The following is a 25,905-nucleotide window of genomic DNA, read 5'->3' on the forward strand; positions in this document are numbered from 1 at the left end:
AGGGGAAGGCTTGCAAGCCGAAGAACACCATCCCAACCGTGAAGCACAGGGGTGGCAGCATCATGCTGTGGGGGTGCTTTGCTGCAGGAGGGCCTGGTGCACTTCACAAAATAGATGGCATCATAAGGAAGGAAAATTATGTGGATATATTGAAGCAACATCTCAAGACATCAGTCAGGAAGTTACAGCTTGGTCACGCAAATGGGTCTCCCAAATGGACAATGACCCCAAGCATACTTCCAAAGTTGTGGCAAAATGGCTTAAGGACAACAAAGTCAAGGTATTGGAGTAGCCATCACAAAGCCCTGACCTCAATCCTATAGAACATTTGTGGGCAGAAATGAAAAAGTGTGTGCAAGCAAGGAGGCCTACAAACCTGACTCCGTTACACCAGCTCTGTCAGGAGGAATGGGCCAAAATTCATCCAACTTATTGTGGGAAGCTTGTGGAAGGCTACCCGAAACGTTTGACCCAAGTTAAACAATTTAAAGGCAATGCTACTGTTATGGTGTCTTTTCATAGTGTTGTGGGAACAAGGTTAAATCTATTAGATAGGTGACTCTTGGTGCCACAGAGTCTGGATGCCAACGATTCCAGTATGTCGAGGGAGCTTACTGGTGTTTATCTTAGAATGATTGATAGATGTTGTTGAAGAAATGTGTAACATTAAGTATATAAACAGATATTTATTTTGTCCAGTGTTCGGATGACAAGAGGCAAAGCACAAACCTTTTGTTAGACGAACCCGGTATCGTATCTATTAAATACTTTTTATTACCTCCCCATATAATTGTTTAAGTATATTCTTGCATCCTGAATTACTTGACACCAGAGAAACTCATAACAGATTGGCGTCACAAACAGATACAGTTTACAGCCGAACTAACAGGTAAGCAGACTTTCATTTTTTTTTTTTTTATCATGTCAAATTCTGCTTATCTGTGGTAAAGCTGAGCTGTAACGAACATTTAAAATTCAATATTTTAAAGCGGGACGATAAGTGGTGTTGAGTTATGTATAAGGGATGTAAGTAGAAGGAGAAATATCAAATTAGACAATAACATGGTGCTATGATTCGAAACAGGGTGTGTTAAGAGTAATGAGTACTAAGACAAAAGAGAATACAGGAGTGGGTGTAGGACTTAACCTATCTCTTTAAGGACCTCTGTTGTATCATCATGAAATAAGTATTCTGATGTGTTGTATCATCATTAGGTTTGAATACCTTCGTAAGGAGAGAATAACTTATTTGTGAAATGCTCAGAGCGATAATGTTGAATCATGGCACCAATGACAAAATAGGCAAATAACATTTTAATAAAGATCAAGTTGGGGATTTGATTCAAGTATTTGATTACTAATATTGCATGAACTAATAGAAGTAATGGATGGCGAGCTTAGTAGACCGGTATCTGGAAAAACAGTCACCATTAAGAGTAAATCAGAGCTTCATTTACCTCGAAGAGAGAGAAAGGAAATGACGAAATTATTACAGACAAATCCACATTTAAAACAAGTCTCTTTTAAAGGTAGTGAAAATCAGACATTGTGCGAATGGATGTTAAGTAAATTAGGATTTTTCTATGGGGAACCATTTCTCAGTGACGTATCAGCATGGACAGATAATGAGTATCCTTAAGGTGTTTTTAAAAAGGGATAAGTTACTACAGATAGCGAAAATATATATCATTGACAATATCGTCGTAAGCAACACGAAATGGGATTTAGATTATATGAAAGAGGCGTATAAAGCATGCGATTTAATGAGCACACGATGACCTGGAAATACAATTAATAAGGAGAAAAAGTCAGCTAACGAAGTTAAGTAATTAAAATGGGACAACATGGGCTACCTTATGAACAAAGAGCAGAAAGTAATTTAAATCTGAGGGGTGCATAATAAGTTATAGAAATGGATTTGATAATTTGATATAAGTTTGGATAAGAAAGGTTTTGATATACAGTGGGGGAAAAAAAGTATTTAGTCAGCCACCAATTGTGCAAGTTCTCCCACTTAAAAAGATGAGGCCTGTAAATTCCATCATAGGTACACGTCAACTATGACAGACAAATTGAGAAAAAGAAATCCAGAAAATCACATTGTAGGATTTTTAATGAATTTATTTGCAAATTATGGTGGAAAATAAGTCTTTGGTCACCTACAAACAAGCAAGATTTCTGGCTCTCACAGACCTGTAACTTCTTCTTTAAGAGGCTCCTCTGTCCTCCACTCGTTACCTGTATTAATGGCACCTGTTTGAACTTGTTATCAGTATAAAAGACACCTGTCCACAACCTCAAACAGTCACACTCCAAACTCCACTATGGCCAAGACCAAAGAGCTGTCAAAGGACACCAGAAACAAAATTGTAGACCTGCACCAGGCTGGGAAGACTGAATCTGCAATAGGTAAGCAGCTTGGTTTGAAGAAATCAACTGTGGGAGCAATTATTAGGAAATGGAAGACATACAAGACCACTGATAATCTCCCTCGATCTGGGGCTCCACGCAAGATCTCACCCCGTGGGGTCAAAATGATCACAAGAACGGTGAGCAAAAATCCCAGAACCACACGGGGGGACCTAGTGAATGACCTGCAGAGAGCTGGGACCAAAGTAACAAAGCCTACCATCAGTAACACACTACGCCGCCAGGGACTCAGACGTGTCCCCCTGCTTAAGCCAGTACATGTCCAGGCCCGTCTGAAGTTTGCTAGAGTGCATTTGGATGATCCAGAAGACGATTGGGAGAATGTCATATGGTCAGATGAAACCAAAATATAACTTTTTGGTAAAAACTCAACTCGTCAGTGTTTGGAGGACAAAGAATGCTGAGTTGCATCCAAAGAACACCATACCTACTGTGAAGCATGGGGGTGGAAACATCATGCTTTGGGGCTGTTTTTCTGCAAAGGGACCAGGACGACTGATCCGTGTAAAGGAAAGAATGAATGGGGCCATGTATCGTGAGATTTTGAGTGAAAACCTCCTTCCATCAGCAAGGGCATTGAAGATGAAACGTGGCTGGGTCTTTCAGCATGACAATGATCCCAAACACACTGCCCGGGCAACGAAGGAGTGGCTTCGTAAGAAGCATTTCAAGGTCCTGGAGTGGCCTAGCCAGTCTCCAGATCTCAACCCCATAGAAAATCTTTGGAGGGAGTTGAAAGTCTGTGTTGCCCAGTGACAGCCCCAAAACATCACTGCTCTAGAGGAGATCTGAATGGAGGAATGGGCCAAAATACCAACAACAGTGTGTGAAAAACTTACAGAAAACGTTTGACCTGTGTCATTGCCAACAAAGGGTATATAACAAAGTATTGAGAAACTTTTGTTATTGACCAAATACTTATTTTCCACCATAATTTGCAAATAAATTCATAAAAAATCCTACAATGTGATTTTCTGGATTTTTTTTCCTCATTTTGTCTGTCATAGTTGACGTGTACCTATGATGAAAATTACAGGCCTCTCTCATCTTTTTAAGTGGGAGAACTTGCACAATTGGTGGCTGACTAAATACTTTTTTTCCCCACTGTAACTGTTTAAGTATATTCTTGCATCCTGAATGACTTGACACCAGAGAAACTAATAACAGCTACCAAATACTAATTGAGTGTATGTAAACATCTGACCCACTGAGAATGTGATGAAAGAAATAAAAGCTTAAATAAATCACGCTATTATTCTGACATTTCACATTCTTAAAATTAAGTGGTGATCCTAACTGACCTAAAACAAGGAATGTTTACTAGGATTAAATGTCAGGAATTGTGAAAAACTGAGTTTAAATGTATTTGGCTAAGGTGTATGTAAACTTCTGACAACTGTATTATTAAGGGCCACAGTCATTTTTAAGTGAAATGGTCAAACAATACTCCTTTGTTTATGTGATGTTTTCTATAAGTGGTTATAAAGTGAGTGGCATGACATGAGCAGAGCCCTTACCCAGGGTGGAGGAGGGCACAGTGATGAGGTGGGGGCCTTCGATGCCATCCTGGTACAGTTTGGCCAGGAAGGCTATGGCCTGGATGGTCTTTCCCAAACCCTGTCGATGTAGACAATCAAGAGAGTAAAGAGAGAAAGAGAGAGAGAGAGAGAAAGACAGAGCGAGCGAGAAAATAAAGCGAGATCAATATCTGCTCTTCAAACCAAGTATCAGTTAAAAACAGCATCACGGAGCCCCAGGTCTCATATCAGGACTTGAATCACACTGGCAATCTAACAGTATTCAAACCAAACAAGACACACTGGCAATCTAACAGTATTTAAACCAAACAAGACACTGGCAATCTAACAGTATTCAAACCAAACAAGACACACTGGCAATCTAACAGTATTTAAACCAAACAAGACACTGGCAATCTAACAGTATTTAAACCAAACAAGACACTGGCAATCTAACAGTATTTAAACCAAACAAGACACTGGCAATCTAACAGTATTCAAACCAAACAAGACACACTGGCAATCTAACAGTATTTAAACCAAACAAGACACTGGCAATCTAACAGTATTTAAACCAAAAAAGACAAAGGCTTTCCTTGTGAATGTTAAAATAACAAAATCTATCCCACCCATTCCTTTAGTTCTCTCTGTGCAGCTGCTCCACCCACACACCATTACTCAAACGCTCAATTATCTAGAGCCGTTGTGGACATTTTACACCAGCCATTGTCTGTTTTCGTTTGGTAACAGTTCTACAATACAGACAGGGGGTAATCCATATAATTAAAGAACACAATAGTATGTGGCAAAGTCCCAAATGGCACCCTATTCCCTATGGGCCCTGAAGTAGTGCACTATCTAGAGAATAGGGTGGCATTTGGGACACAGCCTGTATCTGAATTGGATAGTCATCTCACCATCTCATCAGCCAGGATTCCACTCAGCTTGTGTTTGTGCAGCAGGAGAAGCCACTTCAGCCCAATCAGCTGGTAGGGTTTCAATTGTAACCTGCATGGCAACCAATCACAATGCAATAAATTTAGAGACAAACCAATCGCAATACAACACATTTAGAGACAAACCAATCGCAATACAATACATTTAGAGACAAACCAATCGCAATACAACACATTTAGAGACAAACCAATCACAATACAATACATTTAGAGACAAACCAATCACAATACAACACATTTAGAGACAAAATCAAGACATCCAGTATCTGACAGACGTGTAGCATAACATTCATCTATGATGTGATACATATTTGTTTAATGGGGTCAAAAGATTTCTAACTTCATTATTTCTTGACAATAAGTCATATCAGATGTGGGGATAACCGTTTTCAGAATACATCCATTATGCCATGGTAAATGGATAAATGGATTACCATGGCATTCAGTTAGCGTTTGGATGTTTCTGCTAGTTACCAGTGAGGATTTGTTCTTAATTCAGGGCCGATTGGGCAGTCCATCAATCCCTTTTATTCCCCCAGTCGGAATATAAACGACTATAGCAGATTAGATGCAATCTGCTTATATGTATCAGGACCATGTTCAGTAGCTAAACGTTGTCGAACATTGCAAATGCCATTACTCCTTGTCAGAGATGCATGTTTGTTCGACATAACATATTTCTAAAACGTTGTGTCCACTTACTTTCTGTTGAGGATGGAGGGCTGGGTCACGGAGCCCATGCCCTTGTCGATGACCTGGGTGACTCCCTTCACCATCTTGCCCGAGATGGTCTGGCACTTGGACATGAGGCCCTGGACCACAGCCCTCTCCCTGAGCACCACCCTGCAGCCCAAGAGCAGTTCTGCAGACAGGCCTTTCTCCTTGTCGAACAGCTCCTTCTGAGAAATGGACACACATACACATTAAAAAGTGTGTCACCAACAGGTCATAATTCCTCATCTGACATGATATCAGTTAAGCAATTGTATCGTTGCACGACAAAGCCAAACCATGAATAAAAGATAAGAGGCTATGTCATGGTTGTTGAGGACTACCATACAGTGGACCAGCTGAATTCACGGCACACTCAGATGATAACATCTTTAAGCTGGCGGTTCATGGAGGTGGAGCCGTTTTAGATTTAAAGGGCTTTGTGGCTTTTCAACTCACACCTGCATATCTAATGACCCTGCTTAAAGCTGTGTGGGAGTGACACACCTGCATATCCAATGACCCTTCCTGTTTACAAGCAGAAGCAGGAAGTACCCGCGATTCACTCCGTTGATAAATGGTCACCAGAATCAAAGGGTATGCTTCAGGACTGCTCTGCTAACACTGATTGGAATATGTTTCGAGGCTCCGCCGATAACACCTCCGTCACCGCTTCATTAGAAAATGCATCGCAAACGTTGTGCCCACGGTGAGGGTTCGCTTCTTCCCCAATCAAAAGCCCTGGATTAACACAGAGGTTGGCGATAAACTAAAGAGCAGTGGAGCAGGTAGACAGCTTCAAGTTACTCAGTGTCCAAATCACTAAAGACTTAAAATGGTCCAAACACACGCACAGTCTTGAAGAGGTCGCGACAGAACCTCGTCCCCCTCAGGAGGTTGAAAAAGTTTGGCATGGGCCCTCATATCCTGAAAAGGTTCTACAGCTGCCATCCAGGACCTCTATACCAGGCGGTGTCAGAGGAAGGCCCTCAAAATTGTCAAAGACTCCAGCCACCCTAGTCATAGACTGTTCTCTCTGCTACCGCACGGCAAGCGGTACCGGAGTGCCAAGTCTAGGTCCAAAAGACTTCTCAACAGCTTCTACCCCCAAGCCATAAGACTCCTGAACAGCTAATCATGGCTACCCGGACTATTTGCACTGCCCCCCCACCCCATCCTTTTTACGCTGCTGCTACTCTGTTAAGTATTTATGCATAGTCACTTTAACTCTACCCACATGTACATATTACCTCAACTAGCCGGTGCCCCCGCACATTGACTCTGCAACGGTACCCCCCTGTATATATAGCCTCCCTACTGTCACTTTATTTTACTGTATATATAGCCTCCCTACTGTCACTTTATTTTACTTCTGCTCTTTTTTTCTCAACACTTTTTTTGTTGTTGTTTTATTCTTACTTTTTTTGTTTAAAATAAATGCACTGTTGGTTAAGGGCTGTAAGTAAGCATTTCACTGTAATGTCTGCACCTGTTGTATTCGGCGCATGTGACCAATAAAATTTGATTTGATTTGATTTGAGAGCATATTGACTGGCTGCATCACTGCTTGGTATGGCAATAGCACCGCCATAGATCGCATGGCGCTACAGTGGGTTGTGTGGACAGCCCAGTACGTCACTGGGGCCTAGCTCCATGGCATCTATATCAGGTGTGAAAAGAAGGCCCGGAAAATCAAAGACCACAACCACCCAAACCATAGACTATTTCCTCTGCTGCTGCACAGAAAGAGGTACCGGTGCATCAAGTCTGACACCAACAGGCTCTTGAACAGCTTCTATCCCCAAGCAATACGTCTGATAAATAGCTAACAGAATAGCTACACGGACAGAGTTTACCTTGAATCTTTACTGACCTTTTATTTCAGTATTTGCACTCTCTATGCACACTCACAGGGCCCTACACACTCACTGTCACTCCAACACACACACGAACACTCACTCCATCTGCTCACTCACACATAACATGCACATTATACTGACTCTATACATCCCCCACTCACATACAAGCTGCTGTTACTCTGTATCTTACATCCTGTTGCCTAGTCACCTTACCTCTCTCTATACACATCTACCGCCATCACTCCAGTATCCGTGCACATGTAAATATGGTATTGGAACTGACCCTGTATATACACTGCTCAAAAAAATTAAGGGAACACTAAAATAACACATCCTAGATCTGAATGAATGAAATAATCGTATTAAATACTTTTCTCTTTACGTAGTTGAATGTGCTGACAACAAAATCACACAAAAATTATCAATGGAAATTAAATGTATCAACCCATGGAGGTCTGGATTTGGAGTCACCCTCAAAATTAAAGTGGAAAACCACACTACAGGCTGATCCAACTTTGATGTAATGTCCTTAAAACAAGTCAAAATGAGGCTCAGTAGTGTGTGTGGCCTCCACGTGCCTGTATGACCTCCCTACAACGCCTGGGCATGCTCCTGATGAGGTGGCGGATGGTCTCCTGAGGGATCTCCTCCCAGACCTGGACTAAAGCATCCGCCAACTCCTGGACAGTCTGTGGTGCAACATGGCGTTGGTGGATGGAGCGAGACGATGTCCCAGATGTGCTCAATTGGATTCAGGTCTGGGGAATGGGCGGGCCAGTGCATAGCATCAATGACTTCCTCTTGCAGGAACTGCTGACACACTCCAGCCACATGAGGTCTAGCATTGTCTTGCATTAGGAGGAACCCAGGGCCAACCGCACCAGCATATGGTCTCACAAGGGGTCTGAGGATCTCATCTCGGTACCTAATGGCAGTCAGGCTACCTCTGGCGAGCACATGGAGGCTGTGCAGCCCCCCAAAGAAATGCCACCCCACACCATGACTGACCCACCGCCAAACCGGTCATGCTGGAGGATGTTGCAGGCAGCAGAAACGTTCTCCACGGCGTCTCCAGACTCTGTCACATGTGCTCAGTGTGAACCTGCTTTCATCTGTGAAGAGCACAGGGCGCCAGTGGCGAATTTGCCAATCTTGGTGTTCTCTGGCAAATGCCAAACGTCCTGCACGGTGTTGGGCTGTAAGCACAACCCCCACCTGTGGACGTCGGGCCCTCATACCACCCTCATGGAGTCGGTTTCTGACCGTTTGAGCAGACACATGCACATTTGTGGCCTGCTGGAGGTCATATTGCAGGGCTCTGGCAGTGCTCCTCCTGCTCCTCCTTGCACAAAGGCGGAGGTAGCGGTCCTGCTGCTGGGTTGTTGCCCTCCTACGGCCTCCTCCACGTCTCCTGATGTACTGGCCTGTCTCCTGGTAGTGCCTCCATGCTGTGGACACTACGCTGACAGACACAGCAAACCTTCTTGCCACAGCTCGCATTGATGTGCCATCCTGGATGAGCTGCACTACCTGAGCCACTTGTGTGGGTTGTAGACTCCGTCTCATGCTACCACTAGAGTGAAAGCACCGCCAGCATTCAAAAGTGACCAAAACATCAGCCAGGAAGCATAGGAACTGAGAAGTGGTCTGTGGTCACCACCTGCAAAACCAGTCCTTTATTGGGGGTGTCTTGCTAATTGCCTATAATTTCCACCTGTTGTCTATTCCATTTGCACAACAGCATGTGACATTTATTGTCAATCAGTGTTGCTTCCTAAGTGAACAGTTTGATTTCACAGAAGTGTGATTGACTTGGAGTTACATTGTGTTGTTTAAGTGTTCCCTTTATTTTTTTGAGTAGTGTAGTATGCTTACTTGTGTTCTTCATATTTCTCGTTTTGTTTTTCTAGTATTACATTGTTATTAATTATTGCATTGTTGGGTTTTGATTTTGCAAGACCAGGATGATGACAGCTGGTGCCATACAGATTACAAAATAACTGGGAAGAGATTTTTGTTGTACTGACTCCATGGCACAGGGTGTATGAGTTGATAGATGGTTGAGGGGCAGCTCTCGGGGAACTGTGGGGGGGGATCTTGGATGGTTGGCGGCCTGGAGGTTGGGAGCTTGGGCCGGTGGCTGATAGGTTGCTGGTTCGGGTCCCCGATTTGACTTGGTGGGAGATCTGTCGACGTGTTCTTGGGTGGGGCGCTTGACCCTGGTTGCTCATGTGGGTAGGTCTGGATGGGAGTCTGCTAGATGACTGAATGTAATGTCAATGTTGAGCAGCTTCACTGCAGGTAGATTGTATGTTTTAATATTCAATCAAAATGTTTTTATAATATTTAAATACATTCCTTAAATAAATGCATATTATAACAGACTAGACAGCTAGCACATAAGTCTGTGGCTAAAATGTTGCTACCAGTACATGGTACCGCATGCTACACTCGACAGCAACTGAGCATTAATTTTCCACAACATGTCCATTGATCCTCTTGTTTTAGTAGGGTTTGCGCGGTTCTCCATTTTTGAAGTTGAGACATAAAAGGGTATCATTAAAAAGGTTACGTTCTCGTCTATTACAGTAAAATAATGTCTTTAAGCGTTTGTGTCCTTGACTGATTCTGTTGGACCAAACCTCAAAAAGCAAGTTTAAACTGCTTGTTGTCAGAGGAATAAGTTCTCTCATCTTTGTTGCGAGTGGCAGGGGCTTGGGGTCTGTGTGCGAGAGGGAAGGTCCACAGTGCACACAGCACAGAAGGAGCAAAGGAGACGGACTAAAAAGCTATAAAGCTCATGAAAACTATTCTTGCGATACAGGGATTTGGAACATCGGACTAAAACATACATTTGAATTAATCGAATTAAAGCAGGCCTAACGCAAAAATTGCATTCCTGTGTAGATGAACAAGATGGCGCCGACAATAACGTTGGCAGTCACTCACCAGAAAATTTACATTTACGTCATTTAGCAGACGCTCTTATCCAGAGCGACTTACAAATTGGTGCATTCACCTTATAGCCAGTGGGATAACCACTTTACAATATGTATTTTTTATTATTATTATTTTTTTTCTTTCTTTGGGGTGGGGTAAGGGGGGGGTAGAAGGATTACTTTATCCTATCCCAGGTATTCCTTAAAGAGGTGGGGTTTCAAGTGACTCCGGAAGGTGGTGAGTGACTCCGCTGTCCTGGCGTCGTGAGGGAGCTTGTTCCACCATTGGGGTGCCAGAGCAGCGAACAATTTTGACTGGGCTGAGCGGGAACTGTGCTTCCGCAGAGGTAGGAGGGCCAGCAGGCCAGAGGTGGATGAACGCAATGCCCTCGTTTGGGTGTAGGGACTGACCAGAGCCTGAAGGTACGGAGGTGCCGTTCCCCTCAATCAACCAATCCTTTGTTAGGACTTCCCATACATCCTGGGTGCTTGACCAAAATGTCGAAGCCGGAGAAAAAGTGGGGTTCTAGTCAGGCGGCGAGCAAAACCATCCACAGCTTCAGAGTAATGAGATCATTGTTTTTCATGTAAACTATGCAGTGACTAGCCACGCCCCAAGTGAGCAAAGACATCGTGTCGGCGTGATGGAACACCCCCTTTTTACCAGAGTGCATAAAAAGCCTTGGTAACAAATACAATCAGACCAGAAAGCGTGGAGCTGTGGCTACACAGCTTAAAATGTTTAGACCAGAAAGCATGGAGACAGTAGTCCACATGTTTGAAATGGTTAGAACTTTGTATCTCAACATGAGGTGAAGGTAAACTCACCAGACCAGAACATTGCCAGTCTGCAGCTGTGTGTGTAAAGTGATCTAGAACTCTGACTAACCACACGAGATGGGAAGGAGAAAATCCCATCTCAGACAATCACAGTTCCTGCTCTGAGAGTACACTCCACTACAAGCCAGAACAAAGGACATTGTGACCTCTGGTGGACAATCAGAGCCTTACAAGTGAGCTGAGCAAAGACCCAGACAAAACCTCCTTTCTAAGAGGGCTTGGGTCGACAGAGCTAGACGAGCGGTTTCTTACTCCAAAACGGGCAGTAGTTCGTGAGCAAAGTATGATGATTACTTTGAGGGTAGTTTCCGAATGGATCAACGATAAGTTTGACTCTCTTTGTCTCTCCCTTTACCCCTCCCTCTTTTGATAACCAAGCAGTCGTGTTGTTAGTCCACTAGGGACTTTTTCTCATGTATTAAGTATGTATATATTCTGTGTTATTATTTAGTTCGCTAGTAAATAAATAATTAAGCCAATTTGTGTAGTGCTGAGCTGGGGTTCTTGCGGATCCAAGAATTCTGTGACCGTTCAGAATGAGACTGATAAGCGGTAATGACTGATAAGTTGACTGTTCTATACATAGTGATAGGTAAAGACCTTTTAGAGTTTAATTCAGGAGATGGTAACTCTATAAACAACTCCTTCTGTGGTGCCCCAAATCCTAATGAGTTAATTGCTACATGATTAATTTAAAATAGTAACAATTAAACATTGTTATTTATCCAATCAATGAACTATCATCATATTAATGAAAGTCACGTCACGACAATACTCTGTTTTAAGGAATCATGGCTCTCTGGATATAGTGCCTTGCAAAAGTATTTAGACCCCTTAGATTTCTGAACATTTTATTGTGTTACAAAGTGGGATGAAATTGGATTTGTCCTTATTTTTTTTTAATGGAGTTTCTCGCATTCTTCTCTGCAGATCCTCAAGCTCTGTCAGGTTGGATGGGGAGCGTCGCTGCACAGCTATTTTCAGGTCTCCAGAGATGTTCAAATCGGGTTCAAGTCCAGGCTCCGGCTGGGCCACTCAAGGACATTCAGAGAATTGTCCCAAAGCCACTCCTGCGTTGTCTTGGCTGTGTGCGTAGGGTCATTGTCCTGTTGGAAGGTGAACCTTCGCCCCGGTCTGAGGTCCTGAACAGGTTTTCATCAAGGATCTCTCTGTACTTTGCTCCGTTCATCTTTCCCTTGATCCTGACTAGTCTCCTAGTCCCTGCCGCTGAAAAACATCCCCACAGCATGATGCTGCCACCACCATGCTTCACCATAGGGATGGTGCCAGGTTTCATCCAGACGTGATGCTTGGCATTCAGGCCAAAGAGTTAAATCTTGGTTTCATCAGACCAGAGAATCTTGTTTCTCATGGTCTGAGTACTTTAGGTGCCGCTTGGCAAAATCCAAGCGGCCTGTCGTGCCTTTTACTGAGTAGTGGCTTCCGTCTGGCCACTCTACCATAAAGGCCTGATTGGTGGAGTGCTGCAGAGATGGTTGTCCTTCTGGAAGGTTCTCCCATCTCCACAGAGGAACTCTGGAACTCTGTCAGAGTGACCATCGGGTTCTTGGTCACCTCCCTGACCAGGGCCCTTCTCCCACGATGGCTCAGTTTAGCCGGGTGCCAGCTCTAGGAAGAGTATTGGTGGTTCCAAACTTCTTCCATTTAAGAATGATGGAGGCCACTGTGTTCTTGGGGACCTTATATACTCTGACATGCACTGTCAACTGTGGGACCTTATATAGACAGGTGTGTGCCTTTCCAAATAATGTCCAATCAATTGAATTTACCACAGGTGGACTCCAATCAAGTTTTAGAAACATCTCAAGAATGATCAATGGAAACAGGATGCACCTGAGCTCAACTTCGAGTCTCATAGCAAAGGGTCTGAATACTTATGTAAATAAAGGTATTTCTGTTTAAGCTTTGTCAATATGGGGTATTGTGTGTAGACTGAAGAGGAAATGTTGTTATTTAATCAATTTTAGAATAAGGCTGTAACGTAACAAAATGTGGAAAAAGGGAAGGGGTCTAAATACTTTCCAAATGCACTGTATATCAACGAATTGGTGAGGGCACTAGAACAGTCTGCAGCACCCGGCCTCACCCTACTAGAATCTGAAGTCAAAGGTCTACTGTTTGCTGATGATCTGGTGCTTCTGTCCCCAACCAACTGCCTACAGCAGCACCTAGATCTTCTGCACAGATTCTGTCAGACCTGGGCTCAGACAGTAAATCTCAGTAAGACAAAAATAATGGTGTTCCAAAAAAGGTCCAGTTGCCAGGACAACAAATACAAATTCCATCTAGACACCGTTGCCCTAGAGCACACCAAAAACTATACATACCTCCTGAGTGGCGCAGTGGTCTAAGGCACTGCATCGCAGTGCTAACTGTGCCACTAGAGATCCTGGTTCGAATCCAGGCTCTGTCGCTGCCGGCCGCGACCGGGAGACTCATGGGCGGCGCACAATTGGCCCAGCGTTGTCCAGGGTAGGGGAGGGAATGGCCTCCCCTATGTTGATAGAGCATGGCGTTTGCAACGCCAGGGTTGTGGGTTCGATTCCCACGGGGGCCAGTAAAAAAAAATATATGTATTCACTAACTGTAAGTCGCTCTGGATAAGAGCGTCTGCTAAATGACTAAAATGTCAATGTAATACCTCGGCCTAAACATCAGCACCACAGGTAACTTCCACAAAGCCGTGAACGATCTGATAGACAAGGCAAGAAGGGCCTTCTATGCCATCAAAAGGAACATTGAATTTGACATACCAATTAGGATCTGGCTAAAAATACTTGAATCAGTTTTGAGGTCTGGGGTCCGCTCACCAACCAAGAATTCACAAAATGGGACAAACACCACATTGAGACTCTGCATGCAGATTTCTGCAAAAATATACACTGTGTACAATGTAAAACACTAAATAATGCATGCAAAGCAGAATTAGGCCGAGACCCACTAATTATCAAAATCCAGAAAAGAGCTGTTAAATTCTACAACCACCTAAAAGGATGCGATTCCCAAACCTTCCATAACAATGCCATCACCTTCAGAGATTAACCTGAAGAAGAGTCCCCTAAGCAAGCTGGTCCTGGGGCTCTGTTCACAAACACAAACAGACCCCACAGAGCCCCAGGACAGCAACACAATTAGACCCAACCAAATCATGAGAAAACAAAAATATAATTATTTCCAATGTGTCAAGTAATTAACAAAAAAAACTGAGCAAACTAGAATGCTATTTGGCCCTGAACAGAGAGTAGACAGTGGAAGAATACCTGAACACTGTGACTGACCCAAACCTAAGGAAAGCTTTGACTACGTACAGACTCAGTGAGCATAGCCTTGCTATTGAGAAAGGCTGCCATAGGCAGACCTGGCTCTCAAGAGAAGACAGGCTATGTGCACACTGCCCACAAAATGAGGTGGAAACTGAGCTGCACTTCCTAACCTCCTGCCAAATGTATGACCATATTAGAGACACATTTTCCCTCAGATTACACAGATCCACAAATTATTAGACAACAAATCCAATTTTGATAAACTCCCATATCCATTGGGTGAAATACCACAGTGTGCCAATACAGCAGCAATATTTGTGACCTGTTGCCACAAGAAAAGGGCAACCAGTGAAGAACAACCACCATTGCAAATACAACCCATATTTATGTTTATTTATTTTCCCTTTTGTACTTTAACTATTTGCACATAATGACATTTGAAATGTCTTTATTCTTTTGGAAATTTTGTGAGTAATGTTTACTGTTAATATTTATTGTTTATGATCTACTTCACCTGCTTTGGCAATGTTAACATATGTTTTCCATGCCAATAAAGCCCTTAAATTGAATTGAAATGTAATTGAGAGGGGGAGAGAGAGAGGGGGAGAGATCGAGAGAGGGGGAGAGCAAGAGAGGGGGAGAGCAAGAGAGGGGGAGAGCAAGAGAGCAAGAGAGAGGGGAGAGAGAGGGGAGAGAGAGAGTGGGGAGAGAGAGGAGAGAGGGTGAGGGGGGGGGGCATGGTCCACAGAAACTCTGAGACTTGTCCCTTATACTGCTGTTTCTAGCAGCTCTCTAGACATGAAGCTGTTGCATGGCAGAGAGTAGCAGCCTAATGAGACCTAAGGTACTTCACAAGGTAGTCAAAACAAGTCAATGTAAACCAGAAACGTGATGCTTGCTTCATAACAATCCCATTGTGCCTGCTGGTTGGCTAGCTGTGAAAACCTCATCCAGACTTTCTGGTCACCCTGTACCAGTGTTTTCTACAAGGACGTGGAGTAGCCAGCCAAATAGACGTAGTAGCCAAATAATCTTGTAAGAGTCTACTGACTTCCACAGGCTTCAAGCTTCCTTTTAAGAGGCATTTCCTCAGCTATCTGCAATACAGGTATGATTGAAGAATGAAACAGGTGTTAATCATGGGCTTTACTACACAGAAAGCAGCAGTTGACTACTCCATTGTCAACGTTTTGATTAAATCAGTAGACCTATATCAATATCTTTGAAAATACCATATAAGTATCATTAGCTTTTAAAATAATTAAATCTGTTTTCTTTTATCATATTTTGGGACCAGAGAGAAGATCTCTCCACTAGCCAACCTGTTCTTCCTGCAGTGAGGAGGATTCACCATCTTCATCAAATGTTTTCATAATTTATCTGCAGATAACCACCGAAAAGCCAAATGAACAGCTCTCTTACCAATGCGATTCGGTAGGCTACTGACGAGTCACTCACAAACGTAGCTGTCTGGCAAGTCCTGATGGAGTCCATATCGAAAACACAAATTAGATCTTGTCCCGATGCTACACCACAGACATATAACTTTGTTGTATGATTTATGAATGGCAAGGATATGGGATGTACATTATTCAGTCAGTTCAACACCATTTATAAACGTACTGTTCGTCAATCAAATCACAGTAAGCCTATGCGCCAGCACATCGTGGCTGCATATCAAACACACGAAAGAAAATAAATGAATGTGCCAGAAAACAATAGGCTAAGTGGATTTCCACTCATCGTTACCACATATGGGACGCGCAAATTGACTCGCATAGACGAATACGCATCCTGCGCTCTGCCTCTTCGTAAAGGAATTTCACCGCAACCACAGCTTACACAACACACACACCCAGGTACCGGGAGGCAGAACAGACAGCAGACTCAAACCAGCAGTGTTTCCCTGTCGTCACTCACTTTGTGACTGACAGACGCCTGTCATATCAATAGATTTCTAGAAGATGCATATTGTTCATTCTAGTGGGAGAGTGCTCGGCTGACTTGTTTTCTGACTTGCAAATTGTAAAAAAGTAGCCTAGTTAATTTAAGTGGAAAAAGTACCTGGCTTGATAAAGTGTGTAACCAGCTGTATAGCCGACGCTAGTGGAAAACATTGCTATACAGTGCTGGAGCTCCAACCCCATCTCCATTGGCCCCAGTGTACTAGCCTATATTTATCTGCTGCCAGCATGAGTGACATTGGCAGCAGCCAATGAGATGGGGTTTCCTTAATTCCACAACTTGTTGCAAGGTTCGTCATAGTAGGCTATTGGCTCAGAGGAGAGAGAGTAGAAACCTAATATGGATAAGGAGGCCAGGCCATCCAGTTGTAAAAGACTTAACTGAGTAGAACACACCTTCACCTAAAACCAAAATCAGTGTACAAGGCAAAAAGAACACGAGACACAAATGGAAGAAAATTCCATTGAGGACACAACTGCAGGGCCTTTGTTGGGAGGAGCATTGAGGCTCAGTGACACCAGAGCATGCAGACAGGAGGGGTGGTGGGCGATCTCTTACCAGGTCGCGCCAAACAGCAAAGGGCCGCAGCTCCACGATCTTCTGGGCCTTCTTCACCGAACAGCCGGCGATGAGGGACAGCTCGTCCAGCGAGGCCTCCTGGAAGAAGAGCAGGATCTGGCCTTTGAGCGTGGATGTGCCCTCGTCCTCCGCACAAGAGTCCAGCTCGTCGTCCGAGCCCTCATACTCGCTGCTGACCCCCTCCTCGTCCTCGTCCTCGTCCTCCGAGCTGCTGGCCCTCTCATGCTTCCTCGCCACTGCCTCCTTTTTAGCCACGCTGGTCCCGTTGGACAGCTTCTGGCTCATGGAACTTGAAGAGGTAGGTTTAGAATCAGGGGCAGATTTCATGAACATCCATTTCAGAGCGGAAGCGTTGCTCAGCTTGGCTTCCTTTATGCTGTCCTTGGACTCTCTGCAGTCTCTGCTTGGCTTGGCTTCACTCTTGCCGTTGCTTGGTTTGGCATCGCTCTTGGCTTTGGGTTCCTTCTGCTCGACTTCAGGGGAGCTGGAGACTTCAGGTGCGCCGTAGTCTTCCTCTTCAGCAGAAGAAATCAGTAAAAAGGGCACGTTGATAAACATAACAAGTACAGTAGTAATAAATACAGTAGATCGCAGTAATATCTGGTTGGAGCAGCACATTATCAGTGATGTTTCAACTGGGTGATGATCACCTGTGTCAGAGAACATGCGAAGCACCTCCAAGGCATCTGCCACGTTCCACTCGTGTTCCTGGAGCACAGCCCTGAGTTCCTGTAGGGTGTGACAGACAGTGGTAGAAGAGAACACTTGTCACACTCCAGTCTCATTTTCACCTCATTTAAAAATCACCCAATTTACTTCCAATGGAAAATTGACTCTTTCCTCTTTTGTTCTCTATTGTTCCCCACAAGCAAGGGGGGGAGCACGATGACAGAGAGCACCATCAGACCAACTCTTTGAATGGCCTACTCCTGGAAGTTTGCAGTGAGTATAAGATCAAGGTTCTCTCACCACCTGGAGCGTCATGATCATGTCTCTACCGAGGTGTGTGTGGTTGCCGTGGCAACGGCTGGCCGTAAAATTACATCACAGGAGGTTGGTGCCACCTTAATTGGGGAAGGCGGGCTAATGGTAATGGCTGGAGCGGAATCAGTGGAATGGTATCAAAATACATTAGACACATGGGGTGTTTCTCAATATGCATACTACCGTGCTCCACACTCATGCTCCAAGTCCATTATGCAAGGTACAATTCTTCGTGGCTAGCCAGTTAGCCCTATTGACTTACTACGGGCTTACCCATTCACTGAACCTTCCTTCTTCTAGCCAGGACAATGGCAATAGAGAAGAAACAAGATATACACAAAGCAAACGTTTAAATTCATAACTGTCAGCTAGCTATATGTGAATCGTAATAAAGTAGCTAACCAGATAGTATAACAGGCAAAAATTACCTAAAACCAATGTTATCCAAGGTAGATGTCAATTCTTCATGGGTAGCTAGCTAACAATTCTTTGTGGCTATTTGGCTAGCTAACAGTACTAGCTAGCCAGTTAGTACTATGGGCTTGCAACCTATGCACACTACAGTGGGTTTTGTAGGCAGGTAACCATGCCAAAATTAACACAGCATGTATTTATTAACGTATCAAGATAAAATATTGTAGACAGGCAACATGAGATGCGAATAGGCAACATTTCATTCCGAAGTCTGAGTGTATTTTCTTTCGCTTCAGCTCAAATAATGGCCGCCATTGATTTCAAGAAAATGTGCATCATTTTTTACGTGGTTGGTCATATTACTTTGCATACTTTCCGTTTAAGCTTGCATCGATGCATGCTTCAAAATATGTACAAACTGAGTACGCATTCGAGAAGTGCACTCTGTGCTCCGTTACGCATACTTTGATTTGGACTCATACTCCGACCCTCCCGTGCTCCAATATGCGTGCTCGGAGTACAGTAGTATGCATTTTGAGAAACACCCATGGTTTCCAGGTGTTTGATGCCATTCCAGTCGCTCCGTTCCGGCCATTATTATGAGCCGTTCTCCCCTCAGCAGCCCCCTGTGATACATCTAGTACTGATACATACAGAAAGTGATTTGTAGGATCTCTGTGTGGCTGACACACTCTCTCTCTCACCTCCTTATCCTGGTCAGGGAACTTCCTCTGCAGTTTCCTAACCATGGCCTCCTGTCTTTCCCAGCTGGGCTCTGCACCCTCCTCCTCAGAGTCTTCAGCCTGGTGGATCAGACACAGGGTGTATTCATTAGTGCACACTGTAGCAAAACGTTTTGCAACAAAAACAAGGTTCTTATTGGACAAGTTCAGGCAGATCCCTCCTCGTTTCGGCCCTTTTGTGTCCTAGTGAATACACCCACAGTGAAGTTTAGTACTGCTAAGGAGAAGATGCAACAGCACAATGCCTGCCTGGTGTAAAGGTCTCCCCAACGGTCTTCCCCCCCAGTCTTACCAGAGACGGTCTACCCCCCAGGTCTTACCAGAGAGGTTCTCCTCCTCTTCGAGGGCTGCCAGACCCCATCTCGGTCTTGACAACTGCTGGATCCATCCGGTTTCCTCTTCCTCATTGAGTCTGGACAACCGATTGAGTCAATGTGTGAGGAGAAACATGCCAGACGGCCGAACCAGAAAACATTGAGGAGTTATATTTTTCATGTTTTAGCAATGGCAGACATAAAGCCCTGTAACCATCATTACAATGAGGTCCAGGCTATGTTGTCATGAGCATAAGAAGAGATGTCATAAACATAGAAAACACTGGTCAAATTGACCATGTTTGGTGGTATAGTAGGAACAGGCCGCAACCTGCTGTCTATGGTGGTAGTAAATCAAACAGATACCTTTGTCACCAAACATCATCAGGCATGAGGCTACGGCACCATCCAAAGTGCTTGTGCTTTCAATCACCTGAAAACAAAGCAAAGTTCAATATATAGGCTATTTGAATCCAGACACTGAGCAGCAGCTGTCTTTAAGAGACTATATATTTACATTTCAGTCATTTAGCAGACGCTCTTATCCAGAGCGACTTACAGTAGTGAGTGCATACATTTTTCATACTATACAATAGTTTGTGACAGAAAAGTGATTATTGATTATGAAATTACCTCCAGCAGCTCCTTCCTGTTTCTTTTAGGGAAGATTTCCTGCAGTTTGTCCAGTCTCTCTTTCAGCTCCTTGTCCACTTTGTCTTCCTTATCAGATGGCTCAGTCATCTCCCTTGCCTCTCGCGTCACTGGTTTCTTTACAGGTTCCCTGAAAGAGAAAGAACTACAAGATTAGACTGGCATGTTAAGCAACACTATATGGAATTAGTTATATCTTGACACAAATCATGGGGGAAATATAGGCTAGGTCTAGATATTTCAGCTCAACGCAGCTGTACTTACTTCACAATTTTCGTTAATTTATCCCTCCTTGAATCACTTGCCAAATCGTCATCAGAGTCACTGATGACATCTTCAAACACTACTCCTCGCCCAGATTTTCCAAGGTTGGCTATAGGTGTTGTTACTCGGGCTGTATGGGCCATAGAAATATGGGCAAAGACAGTTTAGCAATCAGATGTAATTAAAGCGAGGGCACATACTATAATTATGCTGTTGTTGCTAGCTACCAGTTCACCACCCAAAACACAATTTGGTTGACCAACCAACTCGTTTTCTATTTAGCTAGCTAACGTTAATGTTAGCTGTCGCCCAGAGAAAGTGACTGATAAAGCTAGCTAACGTTAGCTAGCGACTAAGGTATAGCTAAAAGTCAGTACAGTGTCAGCAAAGATTGTGATTAAGGTTAGCTAACTAGCTAAGCCCAGTATGTATAGTGTGGGTCCTATTGACGGTGAACGAGAGCTAAATATATCAGGGTATAAGCGATGTGGCAGCTAGCTACATAATGGCTGGCTGCTGTTAGCTTAGCTAGTTAGCAAGCAAATCATACCTGGTTTATTCTCCTTTTCTGACTCTGGACTTACGGAACCGTTGTATTTGTCCTGGTTTGACGTTGCTTTGTTCTTGTCAAAACGAAACCGGTCCAAATTAAAAAAACTCATTTTCAAACGACAAGTATTAAAACGTTACACAGCTAGCTAGCAAGCAACAGATGTGCGCTCTTTGTCTCCGTACAAAAGATTCCTTATTCAGGCTATGGAAAACTGGCTACGATTAACCAATGAATTGGTGCCAATAACGCTAGCTAGCTACGAAACGTTACTCCTTTGAAAGCGGGACTCTCAACAGTTTCAAGTTGTCAGTACTCATAAACTGTCTAACGATAAACTCACCAATCATACAATCCAACATACGTTCATTGTTTTATCTATATAGATAGCTACACGTTAACACTACCCTATACAAATCATATAATATGAGAAACATCAATTTATTTTCCCGCGAACTCACACTGCCGCGAAAGACTATAACGACGCTTTCGATTGGACAAGATTACTCAACCGCATGGGCAATGGACCAATAGCAAAACTACACACTAAATCAGGAGACCCCCGACCGGCTTTTCACATTTGGCACTAATATGTAACCATACATTTTGTAACGTAAGCTACATGCTGCTTGTTACATTTTAACGAATACATTTATGTAGCCAGTAACTTTGTATATATTTTATGTATTCCAACGAGGCTATATACAGGGGGTACCCATACAGAGTCAATGTGCGGGGGCACAGGTTAGTCGACGTAATTGAGGTAATATGTACACGTAGGTAAAGTGACTATGCATAGATAATAAACAGGGGGGGACAATGCAAATATATTCAATGCAAATATATTCAATGTATTTACCCCTATAGCATAACATTTACTGGATGCGTTACAGTGTACAGTCCTGGCTTGTGTCAGCACTGCAGCTCCGATCTGCTGTCCACCACCCTGTCTCCTCTCCCCATCACTATGGAGACCCTATAACTTACACTACTGCCACGAAGACAATGAGCACACTGACATGGAGTCTGATCAGGGCCTTGACCCCACACAGCAGGAAGCCAAACCATGGCTCCTGGTCATGTTGTCCTGCAGTCTGGGCTCACACATGAACTCTTCCCACACAGGTCTCTCTCTCTCTCTCTCTCTCTCTCTCTCTCTCTCTCTCTCTCTCTCTCTCTCTCTCTCTCTCTCTCTCTCTCTCTCTCTCTGTGTGTTTACAATTTTTACTTTAAGTAACAGGACTCTTGTCTGGCTCTTAAAAAGAGATGAATGCCCCATTGCTACCACTGTCACCTCAAACTATATATGGGAAAGCACAACAACCAGTTTACTTATGTGAGCTGGCAGCCGCTGTGTGTTAGCAGGTATGAATCCTTTATGTGTGCCCTTGGTTTTACCTTTGACCTCCTAGTCGCCGACTCTTTTCATTACAGATGGACAGAGGTGCAGGCCAGACATTAAGAGTGGTCAGGGGAGTCAGAATATAGGTGGTTGTTGAAAATTAATATGAGGGTTTGGATTAGTGACTGGGTACATGATAAGACCCCATCTAAAGATGGTGTACACATGGAGATGTGGTATCCCGTTGAGAGAGCACTTTTCAAGCTTGACCCGATATCCCAGTGGACTTGTCACTGTCCGGTCGCCATGACATCCAACTTGGCCGAGACCCGACGGCGTCAGGAGCACCTTATCTCTGTGGCAACACGTCTGGTATTTGAGCTGACACAGTGATGATGATATTCATGATGGGAACGATCACAATACTGATTATGGTAATGAGATGTGTCAGTATTTCATTTGCTTCAACTGTTTTATATATATATTCATCATGTGATGGATAATACACATAAATGTGAAGTAAACATACCTCTGTACTGGTTGACAAACAATCCCTGTTATCATTTTGATGAAATACTTTATCTTCTATTTAGAGTTGTCATGTCAACATTTGAATACTGGTATGCTATGTGCAATTCACAGGAGGCTGCTGAGGGGAGGACGGCTCATAATAATGTCCGGAACGGTGCAAATGGAATGGCCTCAAACACCTGGAAACCATGTGTTTGATGTATTTGATACCATTCCACGTATTCCGCTCCAGTCATTACCACAATACCATTCTCCCCAATGAAGGTGCCACCAACCTCCTGTGGTGCAATTAATAATTGACTTGAAAGTGCCTCAAAACAAGTGTTTTATCAAAACAAAGTTAGTAGGATATGAATGAGTAGTATTAGAGGAGGTAAAACCCACCTATCAACAAGGACAGTGAATGTCTTGCTAATTTCACTCCTCTCTCTCTCTCTCTCTCTCTCTCTCTCTCTCTCTCTCTCTCTCTCTGTCTAAATATCCAGTAGATGTGGGAAAGGGAGCTGGGCTTTCCGTCTCCCTCCGTGGAAGGCGAGGGTTGAACCCCGGCGAGGCCAGGTCCGGGGTGGCGCTGCCTGGAGACTTTAATTAAAACGGTAGGGTGGGAGTGCATGGAGTGGAGGGGGTACTGGGGAACTACTGGGCCACTGGGGCAGCCAGCGAGGGGAGATGAAACCAACCCATCTCCAGGGTAAAGGCAGTGTGGGAAGAGAATGTGACGCTCCTCACCGTGTCACCTCTTGGTTGTCACCACTGCTGCTAATACACTATGGGAGTACCCAGGGGGCAGAGGGGGGTGGAGGTGGGTGGGTGGGTCTAATGGGGGGGGTTTAGGGAAACATCTTACGCCTCGATCACACCAACAGCGTCATTGCGTTTAGGTACACCAGACGTACAGAGAATACGTTCTGTGTGGTGCATACGTTGGATTTATCAAACATAAGCATCAAATTGTACTGTAGATGATAGTTGCGTAGTTATGCAAAATTGTATGCAATGACACTGTCGGTGTTACCGAGGCATTAGGCTTATTACCATACTAACTGTAGTAATCATAACAAACATAGATATGCATGCACACATATATCTAGTAAATAGAAGATGCCAGTCAAACTGCAAAGTGCACAGTGAAAACCTCTGTTATTGTTTATTAGTGTATTAGTGTAATTTTGCATTAGTGTCTGTGATTGTTCAGTCATCTGTGATTGGGTATGGTCTTGAACGGACTGACAGTAGATATAATGCTATTTTCCCCAACCTGTCACTATTATAACTACCACAAATATCTCATAACGAATTAGCCTACATGTACTGTAGCACCATTAATACAGCCACTATTGTCAGTCTATGAAATATGAGTGGCTGCCTAACATTTACATTTACATTTAAGTCATTTAGCAGACGCTCTTATCCAGAGCGACTTACAGTTAGTGCATACATTACTTTTTTTTTTTTCATACCCCCCGTGGGAATCGAACCCACAACCCTGGCGTTGCAAACGCCATGCTCTACAAACTGGAAGTTTACATACACCTTAGCCAAATACATTTAAACTCAGTTTTTCACAATTCCTGACATTTAATCCTAGTAAAAATTTCCATGTCGTAGGTCAGTTAGGATCACCACTTTATTTTAAGAATGTGAAATGTCAGAATAATAGTAGGGAGAATTATTTCTTTCAGCTTTTATTTCTTTCATCACATTCCCAGTGGGTCAGAAGTTTACATACACTCAATTAGTATTTGGTAGCATTGCCTTTAAATTGTTTAACTTAGGTCAAATGTTTCGGGTAGCCTTCCACAAGCTTCCCACAATAAGTTGGGTGAATTTTTGCCCATTCGTCCTGACAGAGCTGGTGTAACTGAGTCAGGTTTGTAGGCCTCCTTGCTCGAAACATGCTTTTTCAGTTCTGCCCACACATTTTCTATAGGATTGAGGTCAGGGCTTTGTGATGGCCACTCCAATACCTTGACTTTGTTGCCCTTACGCCATTTTGCCACAACTTTGGAAGTATGCTTGGGGTCATTGTCCATTTGGAAGACCCATTTGCGACCAAGCTTTAACTTCCTGACTGATGTCTTGAGATGTTGCTTCAATATATCCACATAATTTTCCTTCCTCATGATGCCATCTATTTTGTGAAGTGCACCAGTCCCTCCTGCAGCAAAGCACCCCCACAGCATGATGCTGCCACCCCCGTGCTTCACGGTTGGGATAGTGTTCTTCGGCTTGCAAGCTACCCCCTTTTTCCTCCAAACATAACGATGCCCCCCTTTTCCTCCAAACATAACGATGGTCATTATGGCCAAACAGTTGTATTTTTGTATCATCAGACCAGAGGACATTTCTCCAAAAAGTACGATCTTCGTCCCCATGTGCAGTTGCAAACTGTAGTCTGGATTTTTTATGGCGGTTTTGGAGCAGTTGCTTCTTCCTTGCTGAGCGGCATTTCAGGTTATGTCGATATAGGACTTGTTTTACTGTGGATATAGATACTTTTGTACCTGTTTCCTCCAGCATCTTCACAAGGTCCTTTGCTGTTGTTCTGTGATTGATTTGCACTTTTCGCACCGAAGTACGTTCATCTCTAGGAGACAGAACGCGTCTCCTTCCTGAGCGGTATAACGGCTGCGTGGTCCCATGGTGTTTATACTTGCGTACTATTGTTTGTACAGATGAATGTGGTACCTTCAGACATTTGGAAATTGCTCCCAAGGATGAACCAGACTTTTTTCTGAGGTCTTGGCTGATTTATTTTGATTTTCCCATGATGTCAAGCAAAGTGGCACTGAGTTTGACTGTAGGCCTTGAAATACATCCACAGGTACACCTCCAATTGACTCAAATGATGCCAATTAGCCTATCAGAAGCTTCTAAAGCCATGACATCATTTTCTGGAATTTTCCAAGCTGTTTAAAGGCACAGTCAACTTAGTGTATGTAAACTTCTGACCCACTGGAATTGTGATACAGTGAATTATAAGTGAAATAATCTGTCTGTAAAGAATTGTTGGAAAAATTACTTGTGAAGTT

General features: G+C 43.6%; 1 protein-coding gene across 1 annotated transcript in view; it reads right to left on the reverse strand.

Annotated features, from left to right (window-relative positions):
* LOC121584392 (SWI/SNF-related matrix-associated actin-dependent regulator of chromatin subfamily A containing DEAD/H box 1A) overlaps nucleotides 1-21,467 on the reverse strand; it is a 34,097-nt gene extending 12,630 nt beyond the window's left edge. The window contains exons 1-11 of the mRNA XM_041900232.2: nucleotides 21,001-21,467; nucleotides 20,451-20,580; nucleotides 20,169-20,316; nucleotides 19,902-19,968; nucleotides 19,542-19,633; nucleotides 19,183-19,281; nucleotides 17,731-17,809; nucleotides 17,060-17,595; nucleotides 5,606-5,802; nucleotides 4,865-4,955; nucleotides 3,948-4,047 (exon numbers count right to left, since the gene is read on the reverse strand). Of these exons, the coding sequence (XP_041756166.1) occupies nucleotides 3,948-4,047; nucleotides 4,865-4,955; nucleotides 5,606-5,802; nucleotides 17,060-17,595; nucleotides 17,731-17,809; nucleotides 19,183-19,281; nucleotides 19,542-19,633; nucleotides 19,902-19,968; nucleotides 20,169-20,316; nucleotides 20,451-20,580; nucleotides 21,001-21,112 (1,651 nt within the window). The 5' untranslated portion in view covers nucleotides 21,113-21,467. The remainder of the gene's footprint in view (nucleotides 1-3,947; nucleotides 4,048-4,864; nucleotides 4,956-5,605; nucleotides 5,803-17,059; nucleotides 17,596-17,730; nucleotides 17,810-19,182; nucleotides 19,282-19,541; nucleotides 19,634-19,901; nucleotides 19,969-20,168; nucleotides 20,317-20,450; nucleotides 20,581-21,000) is intronic.
* Nucleotides 21,468-25,905: the final 4,438 nt, after the last annotated feature.

This window comes from Coregonus clupeaformis, chromosome 16 (genome assembly GCF_020615455.1).
Source record: "Coregonus clupeaformis isolate EN_2021a chromosome 16, ASM2061545v1, whole genome shotgun sequence".
NCBI lineage: Eukaryota > Metazoa > Chordata > Actinopteri > Salmoniformes > Salmonidae > Coregonus > Coregonus clupeaformis.